Raw genomic sequence first — 23,280 nt, forward strand, 5'->3', positions numbered from 1 at the left:
AGATATCAGAATAGATTGGGGCAATTTTATTTGGTACTCCCAAATTATAGGTCGTATGCATACAAACACCTATGAATTTTCTAGATGCATACAAACACCTTGGAACAGAGGGAGCAATTCAGTTTATCAGCGGACCAGCAATAGCTTTGGTTGTCCTAATCATTTGATTAGGAAAAAAAGGACTCCTTGCAGCTCCTTCAGTAATCTATACTACACTAGTTGACACAGACGACGATTAACAGCAGCAGCGGTATGTGACGATTAACATTACATCATCATCCATCCTAGGGTTGGCAGCTCAAATGCCCTGCGCTGCACATCTAATCATACTGGTATATTTCACCAGCTTCTTCTTCTTCATTCTACTGCTTGATGGAGTGGATTCAGGTCTCCTCATCCTCCTCTTCCTATACAAGTACCCCCTCCTTGCCATTCATCACCTTTCACCAAGTACCGTTTCAAGAAGGGCCTCTTCCTCCTCCTGCAGGACACGGAGTAGGATAGCCAAGTTCAGGAAATCTTGTCCATTGCGTCCTACCTCAGAGCACTGAACTACATTCATAAGGTAAGGAAGAGTCAGCGTACCACTAGAGCTGTAAATTCTGTCTCTTCGTCTATGGCGTCAACAACTGCAGGATCATCCATCAAATCCTGTGAAAACATTCACAATGCATCATCAGTTGTCTGCTCTACATACAGGTTGCAGTGATAAAGGGAAATGCCGATCATAACACTGCTTACATCTTCAGCGATGTGCAGCACACCATCCTTATCCTGCACAAAACATGTGGCACCATTCTCAGACATCATGTACAAAAATGAATGTTGCAACAAGAAGTTCGACAACAGCCGACTAACCTTGACTGCGACGAATAAAAGAGGATCAACTGGTGTGTAAATCATATAGTGAGCACCATCCTGCAAATACAAAGTGTCAGCAATCACAAGCGTGCCAATGAAGGCCCAAGATTGGATATTTATCAATTACTTATTTGGGGACTTGTACGTCAACTGTGAAGACTCACGATAGCAGTAGCAGCATAGCATGCCGCATATGCCAATTATTCTGGCAAAAGCTAACAAAGTCACAGCAAATGTATATCTAGTTGATCGAAACTGCATTCCCATATTACATCAAAGCAGTTTGCTCACCAAATTGAAGCAGCAAATCTCTACACCCTCGAAAGGTACCCCGTCGCCACCATCACCGGAATCTGGAATCTTTAAATGAGATACCAAAGAGGATGTTGCAAATGGTAGTTCATACTAGTAATCAAATAGGTAATTCATACTAGTAAGCAAATAGGTAGTTTGTGACATTGTCTACAAACATTTTGTACTGACAAGATAGATATTGTCAAAACCTTGGCACTGACTCTCTCAAAAGCAAATACAGTTGTTTAATGAATTTGGCTAGATGATAAGGTACGTTGCCCAAAACAAAATGCACGCCTGTAGTTTTGGTTACCATGAAACTCTTGAATGGCTTCTTCAGGGAAGCAGAAGCCACCCCTTGCTGTATAACAGAATCTGAAACATAGAGCAAGATGCTTGATATTTTGGTTACAGCAGCAAGGTACTGGACCATTTTTTTGCATTTCTGAGTCCTTACCCGCTTTCGACAAAGTGCATATGCACTCTCGCAAGGGCATAGGCAACGGAAGGAATGATTTGCTTGAGTTGGTCGTCGTCAACCTACACAGGTTTTGCTTAATAAAAGGGGTGGGGCAAAACGTATAGATGAGGTGGAGAGGAGGGTGAAGACATACAGCTATCCATCCACTGAAATTTGTGCTCTTGAGGACCTGCACAGGCCTGGAAGAAGATGAGGGTTACGATGTGTACTTATCAGTAGCAATGAATAGAATGGGGTTTACATGTCAACGGGGCAGAGAAGCATGCAGTCGTGGTCCTGGGAGCTCCGGAAGACTCTCCTGATTATGCACTCCAAGGGGCGGTTGGTGGCGTCATCGATCTGCAATGCCTCTCCTCTGAGCATTTCATTTCATTTCATTTGTAGCTCAGGCGCTCAGCTCCTCAGAAATCAGAATGAAATGCAAAGCAGAAGAGGAAGAAGAAGACGTACGATGGTGACGATGCGCTTGGATGCTGCGGCGATGCACCTGCCCTTGTCATCCAGCACGAAGCCGGCCGGCGGCTTGGGCATGGCGGCGGCCCGGGTGCCACCAGCGAACCTCCCCACCTCATCCTCCTGGTCGTCGTCCTCGTCGTCGTCGTAGTCCAGAGGAGGGGCTCTGGGCGGACGGCGGGCGGGCCGGTCGACCCGCTTGTTGTTCCTGGGAGGGGGGCGCGGGCGGGCGCGGTGTTGCTGTTGCTGGCGGGGCGGCGCGGCGCGGACGGAGACGGCGCGGCGCGCGACATGGGGCAGGGGAGGCTTGGTCCCCTGCTTGCACAGGAAGACCACCGGGGGCACGAGAGTGGCAGCCGCCATTTCGCTCTGCCGCTAGAGGAAGCGGAAGAGAAGATCAGAGGAGGACTGGATGGATAGATAGCTCTCCTCCCTCGCCACTCTCTCTAGCTCTCCCCTCGTGGGCTGGCTTTGAAAAGAGCCCAGCTTGCGGCGACCCCTCAGGTGGGCTGGCCGCCGGATCAGGGCCCAGCCCAAAACTGACAGAGGCAGGAGGCAGCCCATGGCCCCAAATCCTCGCCGGCAAGCACGCCGCCGCCGCCGCTGGCTGCTTGCTGCCTTGCCTGTCTCACACACACAGAGCCCGTGCCCGGCGACAGCGGCAGCGCCCGATCCCCTCCGGTCATGGCGTCGTCCAAGCTGCAGCTTCCGGCGGACGACAGTGTCCTCCTGCTCGTCACCCACTCCAATCTCTCCACCTTCGCCGCAGACATCCGCGTCTCGCAACAGGTACGCGCGTTGGATTCGATTGGATCCATTCCCCCCCCATCTCATCTCCTAAAGGGAAGTGCCTCCGATCGCAGACCACCGTCGAGGCGCTCAAGGACAAGCTCTGGCGCAAGACCGGCACCGCCGTCGCCTCCATGCGCCTCCAGCTCCGCGACGACACCGGCGCCAAGGTCGCCGACCTCGACGACGACGACGCCCCACTCGCAGCCTACGGCCCCTACAACGGCTACCGGATCCATGTCCTCGATCTCGATCCCTCCTCGATCACCTCTGGGGGCTGGTTGGAAGACACTTCCCTTGTTGACAAGTACAAAATGTCCGATGAGGCATACGACAAGCTCCACAGTAAGTGTTTAAACAACACCAATATTCCTACGCCTTACCCAATCCCACTCCTCATGTCTTGTAATTTTGGTGCCAGCTAACTTTCGAAAATTCAAAGAAAAGATGGCCCCGAAAACCTCTACATCAGAGGATAAACAAGTAAGTTAGCTCCTGTTAATTTCGACTCTTCTCTTCCATCTTCTTTTTTTTTACGGACAATTAATCAGAAACCCATCTTTCACCTCACTTCCCTTACTCTTATCTCTTCAGCAATCAGAAAAGCACATGGAGGAATTGTGCTCCAAAATCAAGGTCAGTTAATTTGCTTCTACCCATGTGCATTCCATCTGGTTGCACTAACTAGACTCTCAAACGCTCCAATCTCAGCGTCGGATTTTTTTTCTTCTTCTTCGGAAATGCTGATGATTTGTCTTTCAAAAAAAAATGCTGATGATTTAGCACCCAAAAGACACCCTTCCAGCACCACCTTTAGTTTCCATATGTAATGGCTGCCACTATCCTAGCTGGACGTGCTATCTATATACCAAATACCATCCTTGATACAATAGTTATTAATAACCTAATTTTTGAGCTAATAAATCAGCACGTTAACCCCTTTCATTGTCTGGATATGTCATGTTCCTCTTCCGGTGCACCCTTTTCCCCGAGGATTATATTTGTAACATCCTTAGACCTTAGGATGGATTTCAAACTTGCAGTCTTCATGATTGCCAACTGCAGCAAGTGATCTAACAAGTATGTCACAGGTGGGAGATAGATGTGAAGTGGAGCCAGGTGCCAAGAGGGGCACAGTAAAATTTGTCGGCAGAGCTGAAGCTCTTGGGCGTGGATTCTGGGTTGGAGTGCAATATGATGAGCCACTGGGAAAGCACGATGGCATGTATGTTCATTGCTAAATCATTAAAATAATTTTAAAAACTTTAAGTTGATTGTGTGATTACTCGTTATTATTTGTGATGCCAATTGCAATTTTTGCCGCATGACATGTCAATATATAGCTCTTTATAATGTTTTCCTTTTCTTGTTGGTTGCTGGACAGGGTGAAAGGCATTCGCTTCTTCGAGTGCCCCCAAGGTCATGGGGCAATTGTGAGGCCAGAGAAAGTAAAGGTATTTTGCTTGCTAGATGCCTAACTGGTTACTGAAATTTAGTTGAAATAAGCTTATGGAACTAGAGTAATGCAGGCTGTTTGCAGTAGTGGATCATGGGACATGATCACATGAGGGTGTGTGTTGTGCTTTAAGGTCTTGAGAATTTTTCTTTTAATCGTATGCATGCTTCTTTCTTTGCGACGTCGGATATTTCAAGTACCTATTTCTTAGTTTTTCAGGAAAAAAAAAGTACTTATTTCTTATTAATAAGGGTGATAAAATTAACTGGCATGGGAAATTTTGGTCACAGAAGTTAAAATGTCCCCTAACAGTTTTTTTCTCCTTTTAATTCTATTTTACCAGGTCGGCGACTACCCAGAGAGAGACCCGTTCGAAGAAGAGGAGATATAGGCAAGCGAGGTGTGGTGCATTTGTTGTGTAATTGAAACGCGTGTGAAAGCCGATTGATTTGGGGGGTTTGGGTGTGCTGTTACTATCTTGTTGGTCAGTCAGACTCGGTTACTGTTATTGTTGTAGTATAAGTTGGTCGTTGAAGTCCGTATGCGCTTGCCCTGCCGTTGCAAATGCTTTCAGTTCCCGAGTTCAACTCGCTGTAGAATTATAAGTGAATTAAACGGGGCTAGTCGGCTGTTTCGAGTTGTACATGAAATCACCATGGTTGCCTTCAGCTGAGCATCCGGTCAGCTGTGCTTTGCAAACCACGGATCAGTGCAAAGCTGTGAGGACGGTTTTTCTCCAACCAATCGAGTTTTTTTTTTTCAATAAAAAATCATCCGCTCTCTGTGACGATGCACCACCTAGTATTTGCTTAGCTATGGTATTTTGGCTGAGGTATGGCTAGCAATTTGTGACAAGATTTAGCTAAAGAATAAGCTAAGGTGTAAGAAGGTTTAGCTAAAGAAATTTGAAATTTTTTAGCCCTGAATCCGAAGAAAGTTTGCCAAAACTAACCAACAGCTGCACAAGAGTCGAGAAAAAAAGTTACGCAAACTGCAGTCTCTGGATCTCAGTCATCTGAAAAACCCAAAACTTTTCTGTAATCCTAAGGTTTCCTCTTATGGTCAAAATTTTCCTTTGGTATTTGAAGAAAGGTGTGATCCTCACTCAAGATAATTTGGCAAAAAAGTATTGGCATGTAATGAATCTATACAGCACTTGTTTTTTATTGCCATATGGCTAGGTTTATTTGGAATACCATATACATTGCGTTTAATATTTTAGTCACCTTCTAGTGTATCCAATATGTTTGGTTCTTGACTCAAAGGTCTCTCTTCTAAGCTTAGACGTCAAATTTTAGTGGGTGCGACTGCTCTATGTTGGGCTATTTGGTTGAGTAGAAATGATATGGTTTTCCATAGATCCTCTTCTAACTTTTTCATGCATGTTATTTTTAAGGAACTTACTGATCAGAGGTTGATCATTGCTGTTTAAGAGGAAGAGATAGATAATCTAAAGATGGGATGTAGGAAGTAGGAGTCTACCATCTCGTAGCTCTTCAACAATTTTGGTTAGCTCCAACAATTTTGGTTGGAAGTTTAGGAACATGATTGAAGCTTAGTTTTCACTCCATGTTTGCTACCTAATCTGAAATTATTTCCTTTACGAGGTGTCTAATAGTCTAATTGGTCAGTATTGTTTGGCTACATACACTCGTGTATGGGTGTAGAGGCCCAAAAAATCTGAAAAATCCAAAACAAATAAATTCTTTCCGTTGACCGGTCCAACTTGCCGTCTCTCTTTCTCTTGCTCTCCCCAGCTAGCAGTAGCCATTCCATTGAGGCTGCGGTCTTCCATTCCACCTCCCCCCGCATCTAGAAGCTCCTACCGCCCCTCCCCTCCACGACGATGAGGTGAGGTGACCGGGATCCACACCGACGCCGACGCCGACGACGAGCCTGCTTCCACCCATCTCCACCCTCTCGTCTTTCTTCTCATCCGGAACAGGGGAAGGAGGAGGAGATGGAGGACGGCGGCAACGCGGCGGCCGGCCTGGGCACCCTGCGCGCGGTGCTCGCCATCCTCCAGTGGTGGGGCTTCAACGTCACCGTCATCATCATGAACAAGTGGATCTTCCAGGTCTCATTCTCCTCCATCCATCCATCCATTCTCTGCCTCGGATCTGGATGCCAAATGCCCCCAACCCAAAGGAAAGTACTCTCGCATTCTAGATTTGAATGGGCGGGAGGCCATGCCTTCCAAATGGAGCTGGGGCTTATTCTAGTGAAAATCTGCGTCGTTGGTAGTAACACAAGATGCTCTTCTCTGCAGAAACTGGATTTCAAGTTTCCTCTCACCGTGTCCTGCGTCCACTTCATCTGCTCTTCAATTGGCGCATATGTTGCAATCCATGTGCTTAAGGCCAAACCATTGATTGAAGTTGAACCGGAGGACCGATGGAGAAGGATATTCCCAATGTCATTTGTCTTCTGCATTAACATTGTGCTGGGAAATGTGAGCCTGCGCTACATTCCAGTCTCATTCATGCAGACCATCAAATCTTTCACTCCTGCAACCACAGGTACCTTCGTTATATGTGCTGTTTTCTGCCCTCATTCTTCATTCAATCTTCCTCTTGCTATTGTGCTGTGCTATCATCTTCTGAGATAAAAGGCTGTTGTCATGTCTTGCAGTTATTCTGCAGTGGCTAGTCTGGAGTAAGCATTTTGAATGGCGCATATGGGCTTCACTGGTCCCTATAGTTGGGGGAATACTCCTAACTTCGGTAACAGAGCTTAGCTTCAACATTTTTGGTTTCTGCGCGGCCATGGTTGGCTGCCTGGCTACATCCACAAAAACCATCTTGGCAGAGTCCCTACTCCATGGATACAAATTTGACAGGTAGACACTTGTCTAACGGCGATTGATGGCTGGTGCTTATTTAGCAATTGGTGTTTATGCCTAGCATAGTGTCTTATCTTCTTTGTTGATTTCTCAAGGGCATCATTTTCTTCTACTGAATGAATGGAAATTAGAAGTGCTAATTAGTAGGATGGTTTGTTATGTTTTCTGCAGCATTAACACGGTGTACTATATGGCACCCTTTGCCACCATGATACTGGCTCTACCAGCAATGTTGCTTGAAGGAGGTGGCGTCATCAACTGGTTCTACACACACGATTCAATTGTTCCTGCGCTGATCATCATCCTAGGTTCAGGGGTGCTTGCGTTTTGCCTTAACTTCTCCATCTTCTATGTGATCCATTCAACTACAGCAGTGACTTTCAATGTTGCTGGCAACCTTAAAGTAAGACACGACTATATTCTGGGCTGTTGTTCTCTCCCTGCTCCCTCCGCTCGCTGAATCAACATGCTTTTGTAGGTTGCGGTGGCAGTACTAGTGTCGTGGTTGATCTTCCGGAACCCAATCTCTGGAATGAATGCAATTGGATGTGGAATCACTCTGGTTGGCTGCACTTTCTATGGCTATGTGAGGCATCTGATCTCTCAACGGCAGGCTGTGGCCCCTGGGAACTTGCCAAGAAATCAGATGGAGATGCTTCCCCTTGTGGACGACAAGCAAGAAAAGGTCTAGCAAGTTGGCGTTTCTGAAGTGGAAGAGGTACAATACAGGCAGATGGTATACCCAGAGAAGACTGGCAGTGGTGATAGGAAGGTTGCTGGGCTCAAGGCTGCACAAGGCAGGACTTACAGTAGTTTCTTGGAGACAGAATATATATGTACTCATGCATGCTTGGGGCGTGTAATTGGGCACTTCTTATAGAATCATTTCATCGTCTCATTTGCTGTGGTATATTAGCCTCCAGCATCAGAACTTGGATTTGTTATTAGGAAGGTTGTTTTGCTGTGATATGTATTGAAGCTGCAGCCTGCTCATCGACTCGATGCTCTGCTCGATCGATTTGTATTCTATTCTCAATAGCATTTCCAAAGCTGCTCGATTTCAATGCCATTGCCCATTGCTGGGTCTGGTAGCGTTGTTAGCATGGCTTTCAGACAGACATGCATTGTGAGGTCAGTCAGGTGGGATTAAACAATCATGTATGTAATTTCACTATTAAGTGGAAAATTACATGCGATGTGGTTGTGGCTCCAACAATTTGCCTAAAATAAAGCTGCATACTTTGGACAGCTTGGGGCACCCCTTCTACTGTATGTACAAGTACAACAATGATTCAGAAGAAGAGAGAGGTTTCTCATCATGAAAACCCTGGGACTAGGCACACGCCACGATTGGATTTGGATTTGGATGCTGAGGAGCCTGCAACTTGGTGCTGTCGGCGTGAGCACAAGAAGATTTATAGGACGCCGGGCTATTCTCCGTACTCCAGTCATCCGGAACTGTCAGGAAATACTTGCTCATGAATTTCCTGAACCTCTTCTTGTACTCCCTGGGGGAGATCACCGTTGGCGATTCGTTCTTGGGCACCACCAGAGACGTCTTCACCCAAGTCTCCAGCTGCTTGTCCCATGTGTACTGCCTCAGGTAGTCGATGATGCCAAACACGAGCTCATGCTTCTGCTTGTCCACTCCCACCAGAAGAGAGTAGTCCATAACATTGATTGACTGCAACCACAACTCTTTTGTTAGCTCATGTTTATACTGACCTATAAAGCAAACATAGTGGTTGATTGGGTGGCTCAAATAAAATCAAAGCCATACACATACAGTGAGAAAAGCCGTATCATTCCAGATTGCCCGCTGTAAGAGATGCTTTGTTCTTCCACCAATATAGATTGGAGAGACACGCATGTCATCCACAAAATTTTGATCCAAGTAGACGGTGTCATGGTCGTTTGAGTCAGAGACATGTCGTGAAAAGACGGCGCCTTTCAGATCATATGTCCGGGACACATTGTGCCCAAACAGAATATTTTCCATCACCATCAGGTCCATCTTAATCTCCTTGCCATGTCTTATTTGCTTGACCTGAAACAAAACAGGATACTCATCACTGTTTAATAAAAATACATAGCAAGACAGCAGAGAGGTACGGAAAAAAGAAGAGGAAACTCTGAAATAACCATGTGCCTACCTGATAGATTCCTAGGATTTTGGCAAGGCAAGTTTGGCTCCCGGTGTCCAGAGAATGGTAAACATGCTTGAAATAATCAGGTGCAAATTTTATGAAGGACTCAAACTCTGTCTTCTTTATTTGCTTTATGACGAACCTGTCATCTACTGTTTTTGCGAAGAAAGCCTTGCTTTTTCCGCCTTGAGCATCCCACTTCTTGCAACGGCTCAAGGAAGTGATATATGCAAGCTCCGATGGACAGCATTTCTTTCGAAGATTGTAGAACTGATTAGAGTGTACACAGGTTACTGAATATTTCCCTTTGAGAGCTACTCTCCCGTTGACAGATATTTCCGGGTGGAGAGAGGATGATAGAAGCGAGCTATCATAGCTGGAGAGGTCATCAGATGAAGTGCTTGCCTCAGAATCTGAAGATCCGGAAGAAGACCATGCAGACGACCAGGACGAAGAAGCAGAGGAACTTTCAGATACCGAGCTGTAAGACTTCTCCATTGTTTTGGTACGCTCTCCACCCCTGCTGTCTGCTGGTTCACTCTCAGTGATGGCATCCAGTAAGTGACGACGCTCCTCAGATATAGCAAGAGCACGGGATATTATGCTGGATATCTCATCCTCTGATACACACAAGACATTGCCACCAGGACCTACTGTGAACTGTGGAGACCCCACCTCGTCATCAGCTTGTTTGTGTCTATCCAAGGGGGATAGATGGGATGGACAATAGTGGTTAACGAGTTCGAACCTTTCCAGACATCCAACCTCAAGTTCCTGCCTGTAAGCCAATCTGGACTCGTGCAATGGGTTCCAAACCCATTTTTCCCTGTCATCCCATTGGGAAAGTCTGAACTGCTGCGAAATACTAAACGGCTCTTGCTTTGGAGACACTGAACGTGCAACGAGCTCATTGCTCTGCATGTCCAAGCAATTTGAGATTCCAGAACAAGGCACTTTCGTGCTATGTTGCTCTTCGTAATGCTTGCCCCATGCATTTTCATCAAGCAAGGTTGTGTCAATCCCTTGTTGACTGAACTTCTCTGGCTCGATGCATCCATCCTCAAAGGACGCATTGCTGTTCGTGCACTCAGCAATACCATCTGCTTCAGCAACTACATCAGTCTGGTCATCTGTAAATTCATAAGTTCCCTTGATGCCAATTCCCATTCTTTCTCTTTCAGCAGATATGCAATCTAGAAGTTGATGCAGCCTGCGATCCCACACATATAGTTCAAGCAGAAGATCCTGGTAGAGCCAATTTACATTAAGGATCTCGTGCACAGAGCTTGGTGTCCCACTTCGATCAACAGCCTGTGCTAGAGCACACTGCAAGATGATAAAGGTAAATGTGAGATGCTAATTACCAGAAACCCAGAGTAAACTAATCAGAAAGTAACAGATGTAAGGGCTACCAGAAAAAGAGGAGGGGGGGGGGGGGGGGGGGAGCGGGGGGGAGATAGGAAGGTTTACCATGAACTCGGACTTTTCTTTAATCAACATATCTTCAAGTTGGCAGAACTCTTTAATAGGAAGGAAGGTGCCACAATAGATTGCCACCTCAGAAAACTGATCCTTCAGGTCCTGTAGTAACCCTGTGACTTCAGAGAAAAGCATGACTCCTCTAGCAAGTACCTTAAAGAATACAACAGAGGCATCAGGCTCCACTCATAACTGATCACTTAATAAGCATTGGACAAAACAAACAATTGAGAATGATACATACATTTCTTACCTCTTGCCCGTACCACTCGTGAGCATTGGGGTTGTGGAACTCAAGAGTAGGCTGCGGTTTGCAGGCAGTGTAAATTTCCACTGATGAATACTGGAACATTGCAACTTTGGAGCCCAACCTGAAGTTGAGAGATCCCAAACAAAAGGGGGAAAGAACTCAGTACAAATACGACGGAAGAAAGAATAGCTTCAAAATCATCTGCAATTGATGTTACAAAGTTCTTGGGCTTACCCAAAAAAGCGCAGACAATCCTTATTCAGCGAATGCCCACATATTGATAGCCTTCTAGCAGTGGAATGGCTTGAAAAACTGAGTTCAAGGAACTTCCCAAACGAAAGATAGTGTGCTTCAGTTGACATTAGCACCCTTCGTGATGATCTGGAGATCCCACTTTCATGCTCACATCTTAGACATCTAGTCCACATCCAAATTTTTCCTTCTGATTCACCAGGCAAATGGTATTTTGGCAGATGCTTCACAAGAACAGTCAGATTCCCGTTGCGGTGAGTGTAAGAGTACATGTGAGCCTCTGGAGGTTCTCCACATGATGAACAGCTGAGATTCTGCTAAAATTTTTTTTAAAAAAAAGTCATGAATCATGCGCATATTCTCCAACTCGAGTTGGACAAGTTTTTATATGACCATAATAAAAGGATATATAAGTAAAAGAGTGGAAGAAAGAAGTTTTTTGCCTGTGCCCTGTAGGTATCGAATCTATGCAGCTGCCTGAAGTAGACCAGTAAACATAACTTAGAATGATAATGGCGTTACCTGATTCTGTAAAATATCTTGCAAATATCGTCCCAGAGAGACATCAGAATTTCCATAGTACTTTATACGGGATAGGTGGCTCTGCTCGCAGATAACCTGCTTCGTGATGCATTGGCTGGACAAGAGAATAAGTATGCTCTGAGACTCCAAGACATCATCCACCTCATCTACATCTGAGGTATTGTCTCCGCTAATGTAGCTGGTGCTTTGTTGTTCCCCATTTTCCAATGGGGTTGATGGATGTTCATGTTTTCCACTAACCCAAGGATCATCCGATGTTATATGTTGATCGCCTTCCGTGGATGCTTGATTCTGGGGATCGCTTAAGTGATCCACATTCTCACCAGAACCAAATTGTGTGTGTATGTCTTGAATATTGTATTGAAGCATGTCTTCTTTCTGATGATCAGTAGCCTCTTGAGAAGAAGTGACTGGTAAATAAATATTCTGATAATAACGGAATATATCGATGGATCTTCTTGGTGATCTTTGGACTGATGAGACTAGTCTTTCAGAAGGAAGTGCTTGGTTAGAATCATAATAGGTGATTGGACCCTCTGGGATCTCATTATAACAGGTGACTGGACCCTCTGGGATCATAACCGATGATACCGTCTTACTGTGGACACAACTTTCTTCTTTGGAAGCATTTCTATTATTCAATATTACTCTCTGATCTTCGAAGAAGGATGTCTCAAGAACAAGGTGGTATGCTGCAAACACTGTGTAGAGCATGACTTGCTTGACTTTCTTCAATTCTTCAGTATTTGCTCCCCGTAGCAATATCTGCAGATGATGAATTTGAATTTGATGATGTCTGGGGAGCCAGCCAATGAAAATGAAGTGTACTCCTATGTAATTAAGACTAGCTTATTACCGTGCATCCCAATGGCTTGTGAAAGCCTTCGAGGAACATTAATGTTTTAGATTGCCTCTTCCCAACTTCAGCAACGGTATGGTTGTTGTGCTCCTCCGTAAGTTTTTCGATGTGGAAGTAGTCACAGTGCTTCAACTTTGGCTTCAACTTCAACAACGATAGAACCTCGGGAAAGTCGAGTATGGGAGATGCAGAACAGCGAGCGATCCTTTGCAGGCGGTTGAGCTTCATGTCGAGCACCAGGGTGACACCTTCCTCGAGAAGAAGCTCCTGTACGTCGCGTGAAACTGTTTTCTCGACCATGATGACATCCGGCCTGCAAACCTCCACCATCCTGCGGACGGACTCCTGCAGATGCTTCTTTTCCTGCTCTATGGAACTGAATGATGAGAGAGCAGTATGGGAATCACCGAGGGCTCCTCTAAGAAGCAGCAGCCTGGGATTGTGACACCTGGTGGGCATGTGCTTGTGGGCGGCGTTCTTCTTGAAGACTAAGCCCCTGATGACCTCACTGCATGCATGCAGGTTAACCAACGCTTCAATTCTTGTAGCTTTTTGTTTCAAAAAAAAAATTCTTGTAGCTAGGTGTAGCAATTAGCTGCATATATGAAATGGATGTTTACCATTGGCGCCGCGTTCCGGATGCTAGGCACTTCACCTTGACGTAAGAGGAAGGGTCCATTTCGTTGCCTGCAGTGGCGTCAGGCCTGATGAGAAGGGCGGCTTCCCAGGACAGGGAGGTGACGACATCAAGCCAGCAGCTGTCGGCAGGGATGCCGGCCGACTCCAGGAAGCGGGCGGCGAGCATCTTGAGCTGGCCGTTCATGGCTCTGAGCATGGCTTTCTGGCGCACCTCCTCCGGCCTGTACCTGCAGAAGCTGCTGCTGGCACCATCATCGTCATCGGAGTCCTCATCAGACTCCTCCTCGTCATCTGTAGTAAGCAGGATGGCATCTTCCATGTCGTCGGCTGCCTCGGGCGGTATCCAGATGGCATCATCATCCGATAATTCGGTGGTATCGTCCCGAGATGATGATGATGATGATGGGTGAGAATGCAGCAGATGGTTTGGAACCTCGTCCCTGTGGATGCATGGGTTAGGAACTACTGTATCTGTATGATGGATTGGAGGAGCAGACAGAATAGAATTGAAGAGGTACATACTATACCTTGTGTGCAGCAGGATCATGGCGGTGCTTCAGATTAACTTGGCAGAATTGAATCAAGTCAAACTAACGAATTAGTTGTGACGATACGTATACGATGAACCTGAACAAGGGGAAATTGGCCGGAATAGAGAGGATCGGAGGAGAAGGATGCAAGTCAGCAAGGACAAGCAGGCAAACGAAGGTACGGTGCAGTGGAGCCCGCTGGGTAGAGCTGGCCTCCTGGTTCTGGATGCTAGCTGCAGTCTTTGCTTGGACTCTTATCACCATGCACATTGATGATTAATACAGTAATAATGACCGCTCATTCCACTAGCTAATACTAGATCAGCATGCAGCACAGAGAATATATATATATATATATTATCCCTAGCTCGTTGGACAGGTGGACATGCATGCATGGTGACACGTACATGCATACTAATCCCTCGATCAGTCATCAGAGCGATCCAAAAGCAAAAGGCCGCGTGTGTCTGTACTGTACATGATATGGTTTTTCTCTCTTTAATTTCTTTCCAAGAGGCCCTCCTGAATTGTTCTCCTAAATTCAATCAGAATTATTAATTAATTCAGAGCTACTGTTCATTTTGGATTTTGGATTTTCTAGATATATGCACTTAGATATATATTAATGTTAAGTAAAATATATGTATTTAGATAAATAAAAACGAATAGTAATTTGGGACGGGAGGAATAGCTAGCGGAGCTCAAAGGGATCAAACTCGGCGGCTCAATGGAACGAATCATTATTGCCTTCATTTGCTGAGGTGTCAACACCGCAATGGTCACTTACACCAGATTGCTACGTCATTGCTACCCAGCAGAAGGGTGAACTGAAGGCGTCCATAAGCTAGCTGATGGATGCAACGAATGGATGAGTCTATTTCATCCATCGTTATTACATATATATACTCGATCTTCCAGCTGGAGTTTATAGTTTTTCCACGCGCCACCTGGAAGGCTGGAACAACAACAATCATGGGCATGCGTACTCACATTAAACCAAATAATGGCCAGATAATACCATCAATTAGTTGCAGTCCAACACATCAATCATCATTTAATTTTTTTTTTATTTATACACAAGGCGCCTGGTTTGAGAGATGAGAGGGTGATGGATCCATCATATCATTCACTATAAATATATATGACAACACAAGTTTTTTGAAGTTAAATTTGTATGCCAATGACGGTTTACCTGCTGGGGATGAGATGCTCTTATTAGGAGCAGCTAGAGCTACGAGGATTAAGTCACGTGAGCATCATATATCGATGATCTGGAACAATCAGGTAGTGCAATCATTAGGAAGATATGATAGCCTCTATGTTATCACACATATATGCATGGATGATCCACGGAGAATCATATCATATCATCTCTATGGAAGGAGGGAGAGAGGTGTGTGCACGCTTGCACCATGTATACGCACTCGATCGATTTTATAATCTGTAGTGATGCCATTGGATCGATGGAGAGGCAGCCAGGCAGGCCTGTAAACTCACACGTACGGCTGAAAACCCAGAAAGCGACCAATCAATCATTCATTTTTTTATCTCCATCCATCGTCCATGCGACGATCCATTATTGAGTGTTTTCCGTGCACAAAAATAACAACATGCAGTGTATGTATATGTTGACGTGGCCTTCCAACTAGTCCGCTACTACTAGACGTCTAGACCAACACATTAACCAACAATATGCATGCACACAGTTACACGCTCTAGCTCAACACAAGCAATTATGTAGATGAACAGCTTTATGATTAAATGAACAGTGTAGTTATATCTTTATATGGTGAAGGATACGCCTAAAGGGCCCACGAAAGGTTCGGACCCTTTCGTGGAACGTCGTGACTATCAACTTAGAGGTGTTTACTTGCAAAGAGACATAATCTAATTAATTGGCCATTAATATAATCTCAATTCTAGCAAAATTCGTGCAGTTAGCTAGGGTCTATGATGAAATACATACTAAACCCGGGAGCGCATGCATATTCTTTTAAGCAACAAACGCCGGACAGTGTCGTCTTCCAGGGCTGGCCCTAATGGAGCGGGGAGGGTGTGTGGCCGCCCTGAGCCCCCAAACCCCAGGGCACCACCCTAGGTGTGGTTATTGCCCTGCTGCGCAGGTCGCATGCAGCATGGTCCAAGGCCCGACAGATAAGTAGACGACGCAATCCAGGCGACCGATCGAGTGCCGATTCGTCTAATCGCGATTAGATTCAATTCCTTTGATCCTTTCTTTCGCTCGAGCCTGGTACTCCATACTCGACCGCGGCATAGGGGCTAGGGCCACCGCGGACACCGGTTCTCGGCTTGTTGCTTGCGGTTGGCGCTTGTGTAAGTAGTACTCACTACTCAGCAGGAACTCTGAACTCTCCTCTCGTGGCAAACAGCTCCTAGGTATGAATGACGCGGTCACACAGAATGGCGGACAGGCGAACATCAGATAGAAGATCGTCAATTCGCTTCTATGATTCGATTGCCAATTCCCCAATTCTCCGTACTATTAATTATTAATTCACTATCAAAAGCTATTTAATCTCAAGTGATTTATAACTATTGTGTATTTATAATAATTTTAGCACCGTGGGATATCATGTCGTCTAGAAAATATAAATCGGGTAACGAGAAAAGGAAAAGAAAAGGACGTGTGGATGAGTTGATAGAATCACATAGAGGAGCTATGGATAAATTTTGCAAGAGTAATCAGAGCTATGAGAGTAATACCGGTGCTTCGACGAACATTTTTCATATGCTCATTATTCTAGAAAATTAAACAATAGAGAGGTACATAATAGAAAACGGTTAGTTTATTCGAAGCATATTAACATCCCCGAATTTATATTAAAAGCTCCCAAATTTTCCTTTCGTCTCGGGTCTCTAAATCTTAGAACCGATCCTGTCATCTTCTATTGATGTATGTACGTAAGAGAGAGAGCTTTGAGGGGCTATAATACGTGAGGAGGAAGGGAGTAGCAACCACTCTCAACGACCATCAATAACGAAAAACAACAACAATTGACACTCCACACCACAAAGGCTGTCGCAACACCACTCAAATGCACCACGGCTCACAATCTGACACGCCATAGTTGCCATGCAAGGCTAGCCATCATAGCCGTCGCCACGTACAACAGGCCAACACACAATGTTACTGACACATGTGCGACTATCTTTGGCCAACGCGTCACACGTGTTCTCGATACCACTGCCACAGTGCAACTCCCTAGTCAACGCCCACTCCCTACACAACCCGGTCGCGTCGACGTATAGGGATACCGACCACATCTTTCCCTGCCACGGCTTGCCATCTTTGCGATCGCCTTTCAGGGACTTTAATTATCTAGAACTCGAAATGGATCTACTCCCTCCGTCCTGCAAAAAAAAAAAGTATATTTTAAATTTTTTTAAAATTTTGATTAAATTTACAATGAAAAGTATCGATATTTATAACACTAAATAGATATACTATTAAATAGATATGCTATGAAAATATATTTCATAACGAATCTAATGAAACTTGTTAAATATCAAAAGTGTTGTTATATTTTTATATAAATTTGGTCAAACATAGAATGATTTGACTTAGTCAAAACTAAAAAGATACTCTTTGCGGGACGGAGGGAGTAGAGTGGAACATGCGGTGGGTTTAAAGTGCTTGATCAAAATGGGGAGTTTATATCAACATTGGAACATAATAATTCCACATTTTCTAAAAATCACATTAACATCTAAAAATATTTGATGGAAAAAAAATACTACATTCAACATTTTCCATAGTCGACATCTTGATAAAGTTTACTCAACATTTTTCAAAACAAAATTCAACATTAAGAAAAAAAAAATTGTCTTCTCCAGCCTGGTAGGGGCACCGGCAGACGGCAGTGCACGCCGGGTGGCACGTGGAGGCTTGCATTGCATGCACGTGGGGGAGGCAGTAGGCCGGCGGAGGAGGGGGAGGCGTGCGGGCGCGCTCTAGCAGGAGGCGGCGGAGGGGCCACACGACATGGCCGATGGAATAAAAAACGAGAACAGGCCCTTGAAGCGAGGGTGGGCTGTGTCACCTCCGTCCAGTGGGAGAATTCCAAGTCCAGTCCCAGCATGCAACCGGCAGTGGGCCGGAGTGGGCTGATTTTATTTGATGGCTGAATGCGAATTGGCCTGGTGGTCATCATCATCCATCATACTGTACATAATAGGCCCGCAGCCACCCACCGACAGGCCTCTTACTCTATAGTTTGTTGTCACGTCTCCATCTCTCTGTCTGTCTGTGGAGGGAGCCAATCACGGTAGACGGCATTTGCACTGCGGCACCGATGGATCCATATCATACGCACAGCCACAGCACACGGCAGTGGGAGCCCGACCAAAGAGGGGAGGGCCTAGTGTGTCCATGCATGATGCACACGGCATGGCTTCAGTGAATGTGTGCCCTGCCTGGTCCCCCAACCTTACTGCTCCCTCCGTTCTAAATTACAGGTGTTCTAACTTTTCATTCTAGATATGAACATACTATTATGCATCTGATTTGGAACGAAAGGAGACGAGTCGTTGGTTGGCCTATCATTTTTTCCCAATCAAATCCAGGCTGCGACGGCTACTGGTAGCATGGAATGCAGTCCGTGTCCATTTGATAATTAATTAATTTGCATTGGTCAAGGAATTAATTATTAACACCACACCACATAATTGCATGCTCTCTCTTTTTTTGTTGTTGTTGTAATTGTACCATGCGTGCAAGGGCAATGGATCGGAGTAGTGAGCAATTATATATAATTTTTATTGGAAAAGGATGGATGGTGATGGAGCAGCTTCTGCCGGGCCCAGAGCCTATCCTGGTCCTGGAGCTTTCATTCATTTTTATTCCCTGATCTGATGGTCTTTCCTCCGCGTGCTTGCTATTTGCCACTACACACGTACTAGAATCGCATCCAGCATGAAAAGAAAAAAAGAATAGAACAGAAAAGACAGCATCCCAATCCCGATATGCTCCGGTCCGATCCATAAAGGAAGAGGAATGTGCACACACCATTCTATTATTATATAGCAACAAAGAAAGGAGCTAGCTTTTAGTTTCAGTTGCATGCACACATCGCACATACACGCATGCATACGTAGGCCAAAGATAAGAAAGAATATGCAAGTGCATCTTGCACAGCTTTATTCCATTGATATGATGCATCATGTCATCATACCATACATCTCGTAGCAAAGGGAGGGGTTGAAAAGAACTGCCTACCGGCCGTTGGTAGCACCCACCACACCACTGCACTGGTAGTTTTTCATTTCATTAATGCAAATACAGGACAAAAAGTAGTTAATTATTTATTAATAACAAATAATTATTCTCAGAGCAGCATGTCTGTCTTGGCGGGCAGCCTCTTGTAGAAGTTGAAGGGCACGGACGGCTGCTTGCTCCGGAAGCGCGGGTGGCGCAGCAGGTAGAGCCCCACCACCACGGCCACCACCTGGAAGGGCGTCACGTACAGCACCACCGCCACCACCAGCGACAGGATGAGGAAGATGGCCGTCGCCCTCGGGTCGCGCCAGCTCAGCAGCGACTGCGCGCGCTCCCCCTGCGTGGCCAGGTCGCCGACCACCGTCTGGACGCGGCCGGCGACGCTGCGCAGGCGGTCGTAGCGCATCCGCACCACGTCCCCCGGCTTGCTCGTGGGGAAGGTGTCGAACTCCTCGTCCAGCTCGTCGGGGTGCACCAGCCCGGGCTCCGCGTGCGACAGCACCGTGTCCATGTGCGGCGGCTTGCGCGGCCGCCGCCGGTAGTTCCACACGCCGATCATGAACAGGTACAGGAACACCGTCGGGAGGATCAGCTCCGGGTAGCACACCAGGATGAGGAACAGCACGTGCACCAGCACCGTCGTCAGCGGGTTCTTCCACTTGCAGATGCCGTCCATCCACTTGCCCACCGCCACCGCGCCGGAGAAGAGCGACGTGATGCGGTAGAAGTTGGCCTTGCTCCGCCGCAGGCTGAACATGTGCGAGTCCACGTCCAGCATGTACTCCACCACCTCGCGCCGCAGCGGGGGCTCCGCCCTCCCCAGCCGCGCCGCCACCTGCTGCATCGCCTGGAACCGCAGGTAGTCCAGCTGCAGCACGGAGATGGGGTGGGTGTAGTGCATCTTGGGCAGCAGCGGCCGCCCGTACATGCCCAGCATGTTGGCCCAGGCCGTGCAGGTGAAGCGCACCGCCAGGTGGAGCTCCCCGGTCTTCTTCAGCCCCGACGGCGCCAGCGCCATCAGCGGGTAGTAGTGGGTGTACACGCGGTCGATCTCCAGCGTCGACAGCCGCACGCGCACCTTGCCGATCCGCTGGTCCTTCTTGCTGCCGTCGCCGGCGCCGTGCACGAAGGCGTTGTCGAAGGCCGCCACCGTCAGCACGGTGCAGGGGTCGAACACCTCCCAGGTGTACTGCTCGTTCCACTGCGGCGACAGCGTGTTGAGCGCCGTCCGCGTGCGCACCCACTTAGCGCCGTACTTGGCCACGCAGTAGGGGTGCTTGGTGGGCCCCGCCAGGTTGCGCGCGCTCAGGATGCCCAGCTCCAGGATGCCGATGGACCCCTTCCGGAGCTTCTTCGCCGACGGCTGCAGGTCGCTGGCGTAGTGCGTCGACTCGTCCAGCACGTGGTACGCCGTCTCCAGGCTCAGCCGCAGGTGGATCTTGCTCGAGAACTGACGCTCCTTGTTGTGCGGGTTGCCCGCCGCCGCCTCGTCCGCCGACAGCGCCCGCGACAGGGGGAGCCACTTGGAGTCCACCGCCTTGGCCAGGTCGTTGCGGTAGACGTACGGCGCCGCCACGGGGATCACCACCCGGCCCACCGGCTCGTCCCGCCCCGCCGCCACCTTCTCCTCCACCGTCACCACCAGCGGCTCGTCGAACGGCTCCCCGGCCACGAACATGAACTCCTCGTTCCACACCGGGTTGGGCGACCCCTGCGGCCGCGTCCGCCGGATCTGCCCGCCCAGCTGGATCTTGGCGATGGTGGGAGCAAGCGCCCGGCCCTTCTCCGCGGGCACCAAGTCCTGCGCCGCGATGACCACCACCTTGAGGTAAGCGAGCTTGGGCGAGTAGTACACATTGGAGCGCGTGTTGGCGAGGCCCTCCGGGGGCAGCGAGTGCGCGTCCGAGTGCCACGCCTCCGGGAACGCCTCGTCCGCCTGCGTCCCCTTCCACAGCGCCAGCATGATCTCGCCGTGCCGCAGCTTCTCGCCGGAGCGGTCGGCGAGGCGGTACCACTGCGGCGCCAGCGGGCTGTCGGGGGGCACGCGCGCGGGGATGTCGGTCATGTCGAAGAGGACGCGGCCGACGAAGTCGTCCTTGATCATGTCCTTGTCCTTGACCACCACCTCCACCTGGTTGGACTGCAGGTGCTCGCTGGAGAAGGCGAAGGTCTGGCGCCACACGGGGTTGGGGTTCTTCTCCAGGTGCTTGGTCACGCCCTTGAAGTTGCCCAGCTTCACCTCCACGAACGGGTCGAGCGCGCCGGTGACGTCCATGGTCGGCAGGTCTCGCGCCTTGACCACCGTCACGTACAGGTAGCTCATGGGCTCCACCATGTCGTAGGTGGAGGCGATCTTGGCGGCGGCGGCGGCGGCGGCGCGCGGGCCCATCTTGGCCGGCAGCGGCGGCTTGGTCTCCACGAGGCTGTAGCCGGAGCCGGGCGGGGCGGCGGCGGGTGGGCCGGCGGGGCGCGGCATGGCGACCATCTGGCCTGGAGGCGGGGGAGGTGCGGCGACGGCGTGGAGCGTGCGGCGCTGCTGCTGCTGCTCTTGTGCTGCTGTAGGCACGGAGCGGAAGATGCGAGGAGGTCGCGGCTCTTGGTGGTGGTGATCTCCGTTGGGCTTGTGCTGGGCTTGCGATGCTGCTGCTGCCGGCTGATCATCTTGTGGTGCGAAGGCGGAGCGGACCATCCTCTCGGGGTCTCCGCTGGCCGCGGCTGCCGCGACGGAGTCCTGCTGCTGCTGGTTGGTGGCAGCAAAAGCGTCATCATTCTGCTGCTGAAGGAGGTAGATCCTTAGCGCGATGTCGCCGGAGACGCGTGAGAAGAGCCCCCGCTTCTCGAGCGGGTACCTCTGGAGGACTGCCTCCTCGGGGGATCGCGCGACGGAGGCGGCGGCGTTGATGCGGACGCGGCCGAGGAAGGTGTGGGGGCGGAGTGCGTTGTGGTCCTGGAGTCGTCGGTCGTGGAGGACGGAGACGTCGATGGGGAGGGAGGGGAACCTGGCGGGGTCGCGGACGTCGAAGACGAGGGTCTGGTTCCAGTAGGGGTTGCGGTCGGCGGGCTTGGTGGCGGTTCGCTGGCGCTGGTCGTCGAAGTCGACCTCGACGTAGGGGTTGCAGGAGGCGGCGCCGTCCTTGGGGGCGAGGTCGGAGGCGTCGGAGATCTCGACGGCGAGCTTCATATCTTCTCGGATTCGATCGATCGATCGGTCTGCAGTGGGTGGGTGGGTGGTGCTGGAATTGGCAGTTGGTGGGAGGGGAAATCGATCACTCGAGAAGGAATGAAGGTTAGAGTTGGAGGAGGAGGAGCAGGCTGATCATGATGATGATCGCCGTGGTGGTGGTGGTGGCGGTGGAGGATTCCATTCCATGGCCAGGTGAGTGAATGAAGTGGTGGAAGGGAAGGCCAATTCCTTGCCCGGGACGGAAGCGAAGCGAAATATAAGAAGGGAAAGCAGCAGCGAGGAGGAGGAGGCGTCTGGTTGGTTTCGGCGGCGGATGGAAATAAAATAAATGGAAGGAACACAGACCGGTGAGACGAGGAAGGGAACGCGGACGTCGTCGGCCCGGTCGGCACGGCCGCTTGCTCCTCCTATCCTTGCTGGCTTGTTGCTGTTGAGAGGGGTAGTCGGTGGCCACCACAAGGCCACAAGCCTGATGAAGCCAACAACCTCCTTCAGCTGCCTGCAGCTGCTCCGTCGGCGCCAACCTTAGCTTGTTGGAAGTTGAAAATCTTAATCTCCGGGAGCTTAGCAAGCATTAGATGAACACGTAAGGTTGGAATCAGTTTTCTGTGCTGCTAGTTCAAATGAGAACATTGATACCTTTAAAAAGTTAATTCTCCTTTTGCAGTGAAATGCGAAAGAAGCTAGAGACGTTAACTGAAGATGAAAAACAGATAGAGGTCCTTGTGTTTTGCGTGTACCGTAGAAGAGCTCTCCGCGAAAGGCCCCAGAACAAAAAGAGCTCAAAGGAGTAGAAAGGAGGCGGTGCTTAATGCTCAGCAGATCCTTAGAACTCCTGATCGGAATGCTCCGTGTCCTTCTCAAGGAGCGTTGAGGAAGATTAATCCTTTCAGTTGTTGATGTAAGTTGAAACCAAAATTTTTAACCTCAAGACTTTAAAAACAAGAGTACACAGTTCTGGACTCCAGTTCAAACTTTAGATGCA

General features: G+C 48.5%; 5 protein-coding genes across 7 annotated transcripts; 2 read left to right on the forward strand and 3 right to left on the reverse strand.

Moving 5' to 3' along the window:
• Positions 1-3: 3 nt before the first annotated feature.
• Positions 4-2,507, reverse strand: LOC101783462. 2 transcript variants are annotated; one of them, XM_004959876.4, is made up of 10 exons: positions 2,087-2,507; positions 1,878-1,975; positions 1,770-1,815; positions 1,613-1,695; positions 1,469-1,530; positions 1,153-1,214; positions 859-918; positions 742-774; positions 586-651; positions 4-481 (listed from the first exon to the last, which is right to left on the reverse strand). In XM_004959876.4, the coding sequence occupies exons 1-10, from the start codon at positions 2,450-2,452 to the stop codon at positions 437-439; spliced, it is 921 nt and encodes a 306-aa protein (XP_004959933.1). In that variant the 5' UTR covers positions 2,453-2,507; the 3' UTR covers positions 4-436. The 2 variants fall into 2 exon arrangements, with proteins under 2 accessions (XP_004959933.1, XP_012700414.1); XM_012844960.2 differs by having other exon boundaries at positions 1,878-1,991; positions 2,087-2,505.
• Positions 2,508-2,678: 171 nt separating this feature from the next.
• On the forward strand, positions 2,679-4,984 carry LOC101784940 (tubulin-folding cofactor B). The gene is made up of 7 exons (XM_004959878.4): positions 2,679-2,878; positions 2,953-3,223; positions 3,300-3,361; positions 3,473-3,514; positions 3,970-4,103; positions 4,263-4,332; positions 4,678-4,984. The coding sequence occupies exons 1-7, from the start codon at positions 2,774-2,776 to the stop codon at positions 4,723-4,725; spliced, it is 732 nt and encodes a 243-aa protein (XP_004959935.1). The 5' UTR covers positions 2,679-2,773; the 3' UTR covers positions 4,726-4,984.
• A 1,032-nt stretch (positions 4,985-6,016) lies between these two features.
• LOC101786016 (UDP-galactose transporter 1) lies at positions 6,017-8,212 on the forward strand. The gene is made up of 5 exons (XM_004959881.3): positions 6,017-6,411; positions 6,604-6,853; positions 6,966-7,173; positions 7,348-7,579; positions 7,655-8,212. Exons 1-5 carry the CDS (start codon positions 6,295-6,297, stop codon positions 7,865-7,867), a joined length of 1,020 nt encoding a protein of 339 aa, XP_004959938.1. The 5' UTR covers positions 6,017-6,294; the 3' UTR covers positions 7,868-8,212.
• Positions 8,213-8,317: 105 nt separating this feature from the next.
• Positions 8,318-14,165, reverse strand: LOC101785334 (1-phosphatidylinositol-3-phosphate 5-kinase FAB1A). Of its 2 annotated transcripts, none has more exons than XM_004959880.3 (10): positions 13,873-14,165; positions 13,327-13,785; positions 12,704-13,214; positions 11,827-12,612; positions 11,287-11,618; positions 11,056-11,173; positions 10,794-10,955; positions 9,330-10,649; positions 8,963-9,223; positions 8,318-8,860 (listed from the first exon to the last, which is right to left on the reverse strand). In XM_004959880.3, the coding sequence occupies exons 1-10, from the start codon at positions 13,890-13,892 to the stop codon at positions 8,510-8,512; spliced, it is 4,320 nt and encodes a 1,439-aa protein (XP_004959937.1). In that variant the 5' UTR covers positions 13,893-14,165; the 3' UTR covers positions 8,318-8,509. The 2 variants fall into 2 exon arrangements, with proteins under 2 accessions (XP_004959937.1, XP_004959936.1); XM_004959879.3 differs by having other exon boundaries at positions 11,047-11,173.
• Positions 14,166-18,998: 4,833 nt separating this feature from the next.
• Positions 18,999-22,889, reverse strand: LOC101786416 (FT-interacting protein 1). Its single transcript, XM_004959882.4, has one exon. The coding sequence runs from the start codon at positions 22,290-22,292 to the stop codon at positions 19,221-19,223; it is 3,072 nt and encodes a 1,023-aa protein (XP_004959939.1). The 5' UTR covers positions 22,293-22,889; the 3' UTR covers positions 18,999-19,220.
• Between the last annotated feature and the right edge of the window lie 391 nt (positions 22,890-23,280).

The sequence above is a fragment of the Setaria italica genome, chromosome III (genome assembly GCF_000263155.2).
Source record: "Setaria italica strain Yugu1 chromosome III, Setaria_italica_v2.0, whole genome shotgun sequence".
NCBI lineage: Eukaryota > Viridiplantae > Streptophyta > Magnoliopsida > Poales > Poaceae > Setaria > Setaria italica.

Excerpts from the sequence above, each read along its gene's own strand:
- LOC101783462 (XM_004959876.4), bottom strand. The coding sequence starts at position 2,452 with ATGGCGGCTGCCACTCTCGTGCCCCCGGTGGTCTTCCTGTGCAAGCAG. Across the intron at positions 1,816-1,877 it reads CTTCTCTGCCCCGTTGACAT|GCCTGTGCAGGTCCTCAAGA; the intron begins GTAAACCCCATT and ends ATCTTCTTCCAG. Across the intron at positions 1,531-1,612 it reads ATGCACTTTGTCGAAAGCGG|ATTCTGTTATACAGCAAGGG; the intron begins GTAAGGACTCAG and ends TCTATGTTTCAG.
- LOC101784940 (XM_004959878.4), top strand. The coding sequence starts at position 2,774 with ATGGCGTCGTCCAAGCTGCAGCTTCCGGCGGACGACAGTGTCCTCCTG. Across the intron at positions 3,362-3,472 it reads CTACATCAGAGGATAAACAA|CAATCAGAAAAGCACATGGA; the intron begins GTAAGTTAGCTC and ends TTATCTCTTCAG. Across the intron at positions 4,333-4,677 it reads TGAGGCCAGAGAAAGTAAAG|GTCGGCGACTACCCAGAGAG; the intron begins GTATTTTGCTTG and ends CTATTTTACCAG.
- LOC101786416 (XM_004959882.4), bottom strand. The coding sequence starts at position 22,292 with ATGAAGCTCGCCGTCGAGATCTCCGACGCCTCCGACCTCGCCCCCAAG.
- LOC101785334 (XM_004959879.3), bottom strand. The coding sequence starts at position 13,892 with ATGATCCTGCTGCACACAAG. Across the intron at positions 9,224-9,329 it reads AAATCCTAGGAATCTATCAG|GTCAAGCAAATAAGACATGG; the intron begins GTAGGCACATGG and ends GTTTTGTTTCAG. Across the intron at positions 8,861-8,962 it reads ATGATACGGCTTTTCTCACT|TCAATCAATGTTATGGACTA; the intron begins GTATGTGTATGG and ends TTGTGGTTGCAG.
- LOC101786016 (XM_004959881.3), top strand. The coding sequence starts at position 6,295 with ATGGAGGACGGCGGCAACGCGGCGGCCGGCCTGGGCACCCTGCGCGCG. Across the intron at positions 6,412-6,603 it reads TGAACAAGTGGATCTTCCAG|AAACTGGATTTCAAGTTTCC; the intron begins GTCTCATTCTCC and ends TCTTCTCTGCAG. Across the intron at positions 6,854-6,965 it reads TTTCACTCCTGCAACCACAG|TTATTCTGCAGTGGCTAGTC; the intron begins GTACCTTCGTTA and ends CATGTCTTGCAG.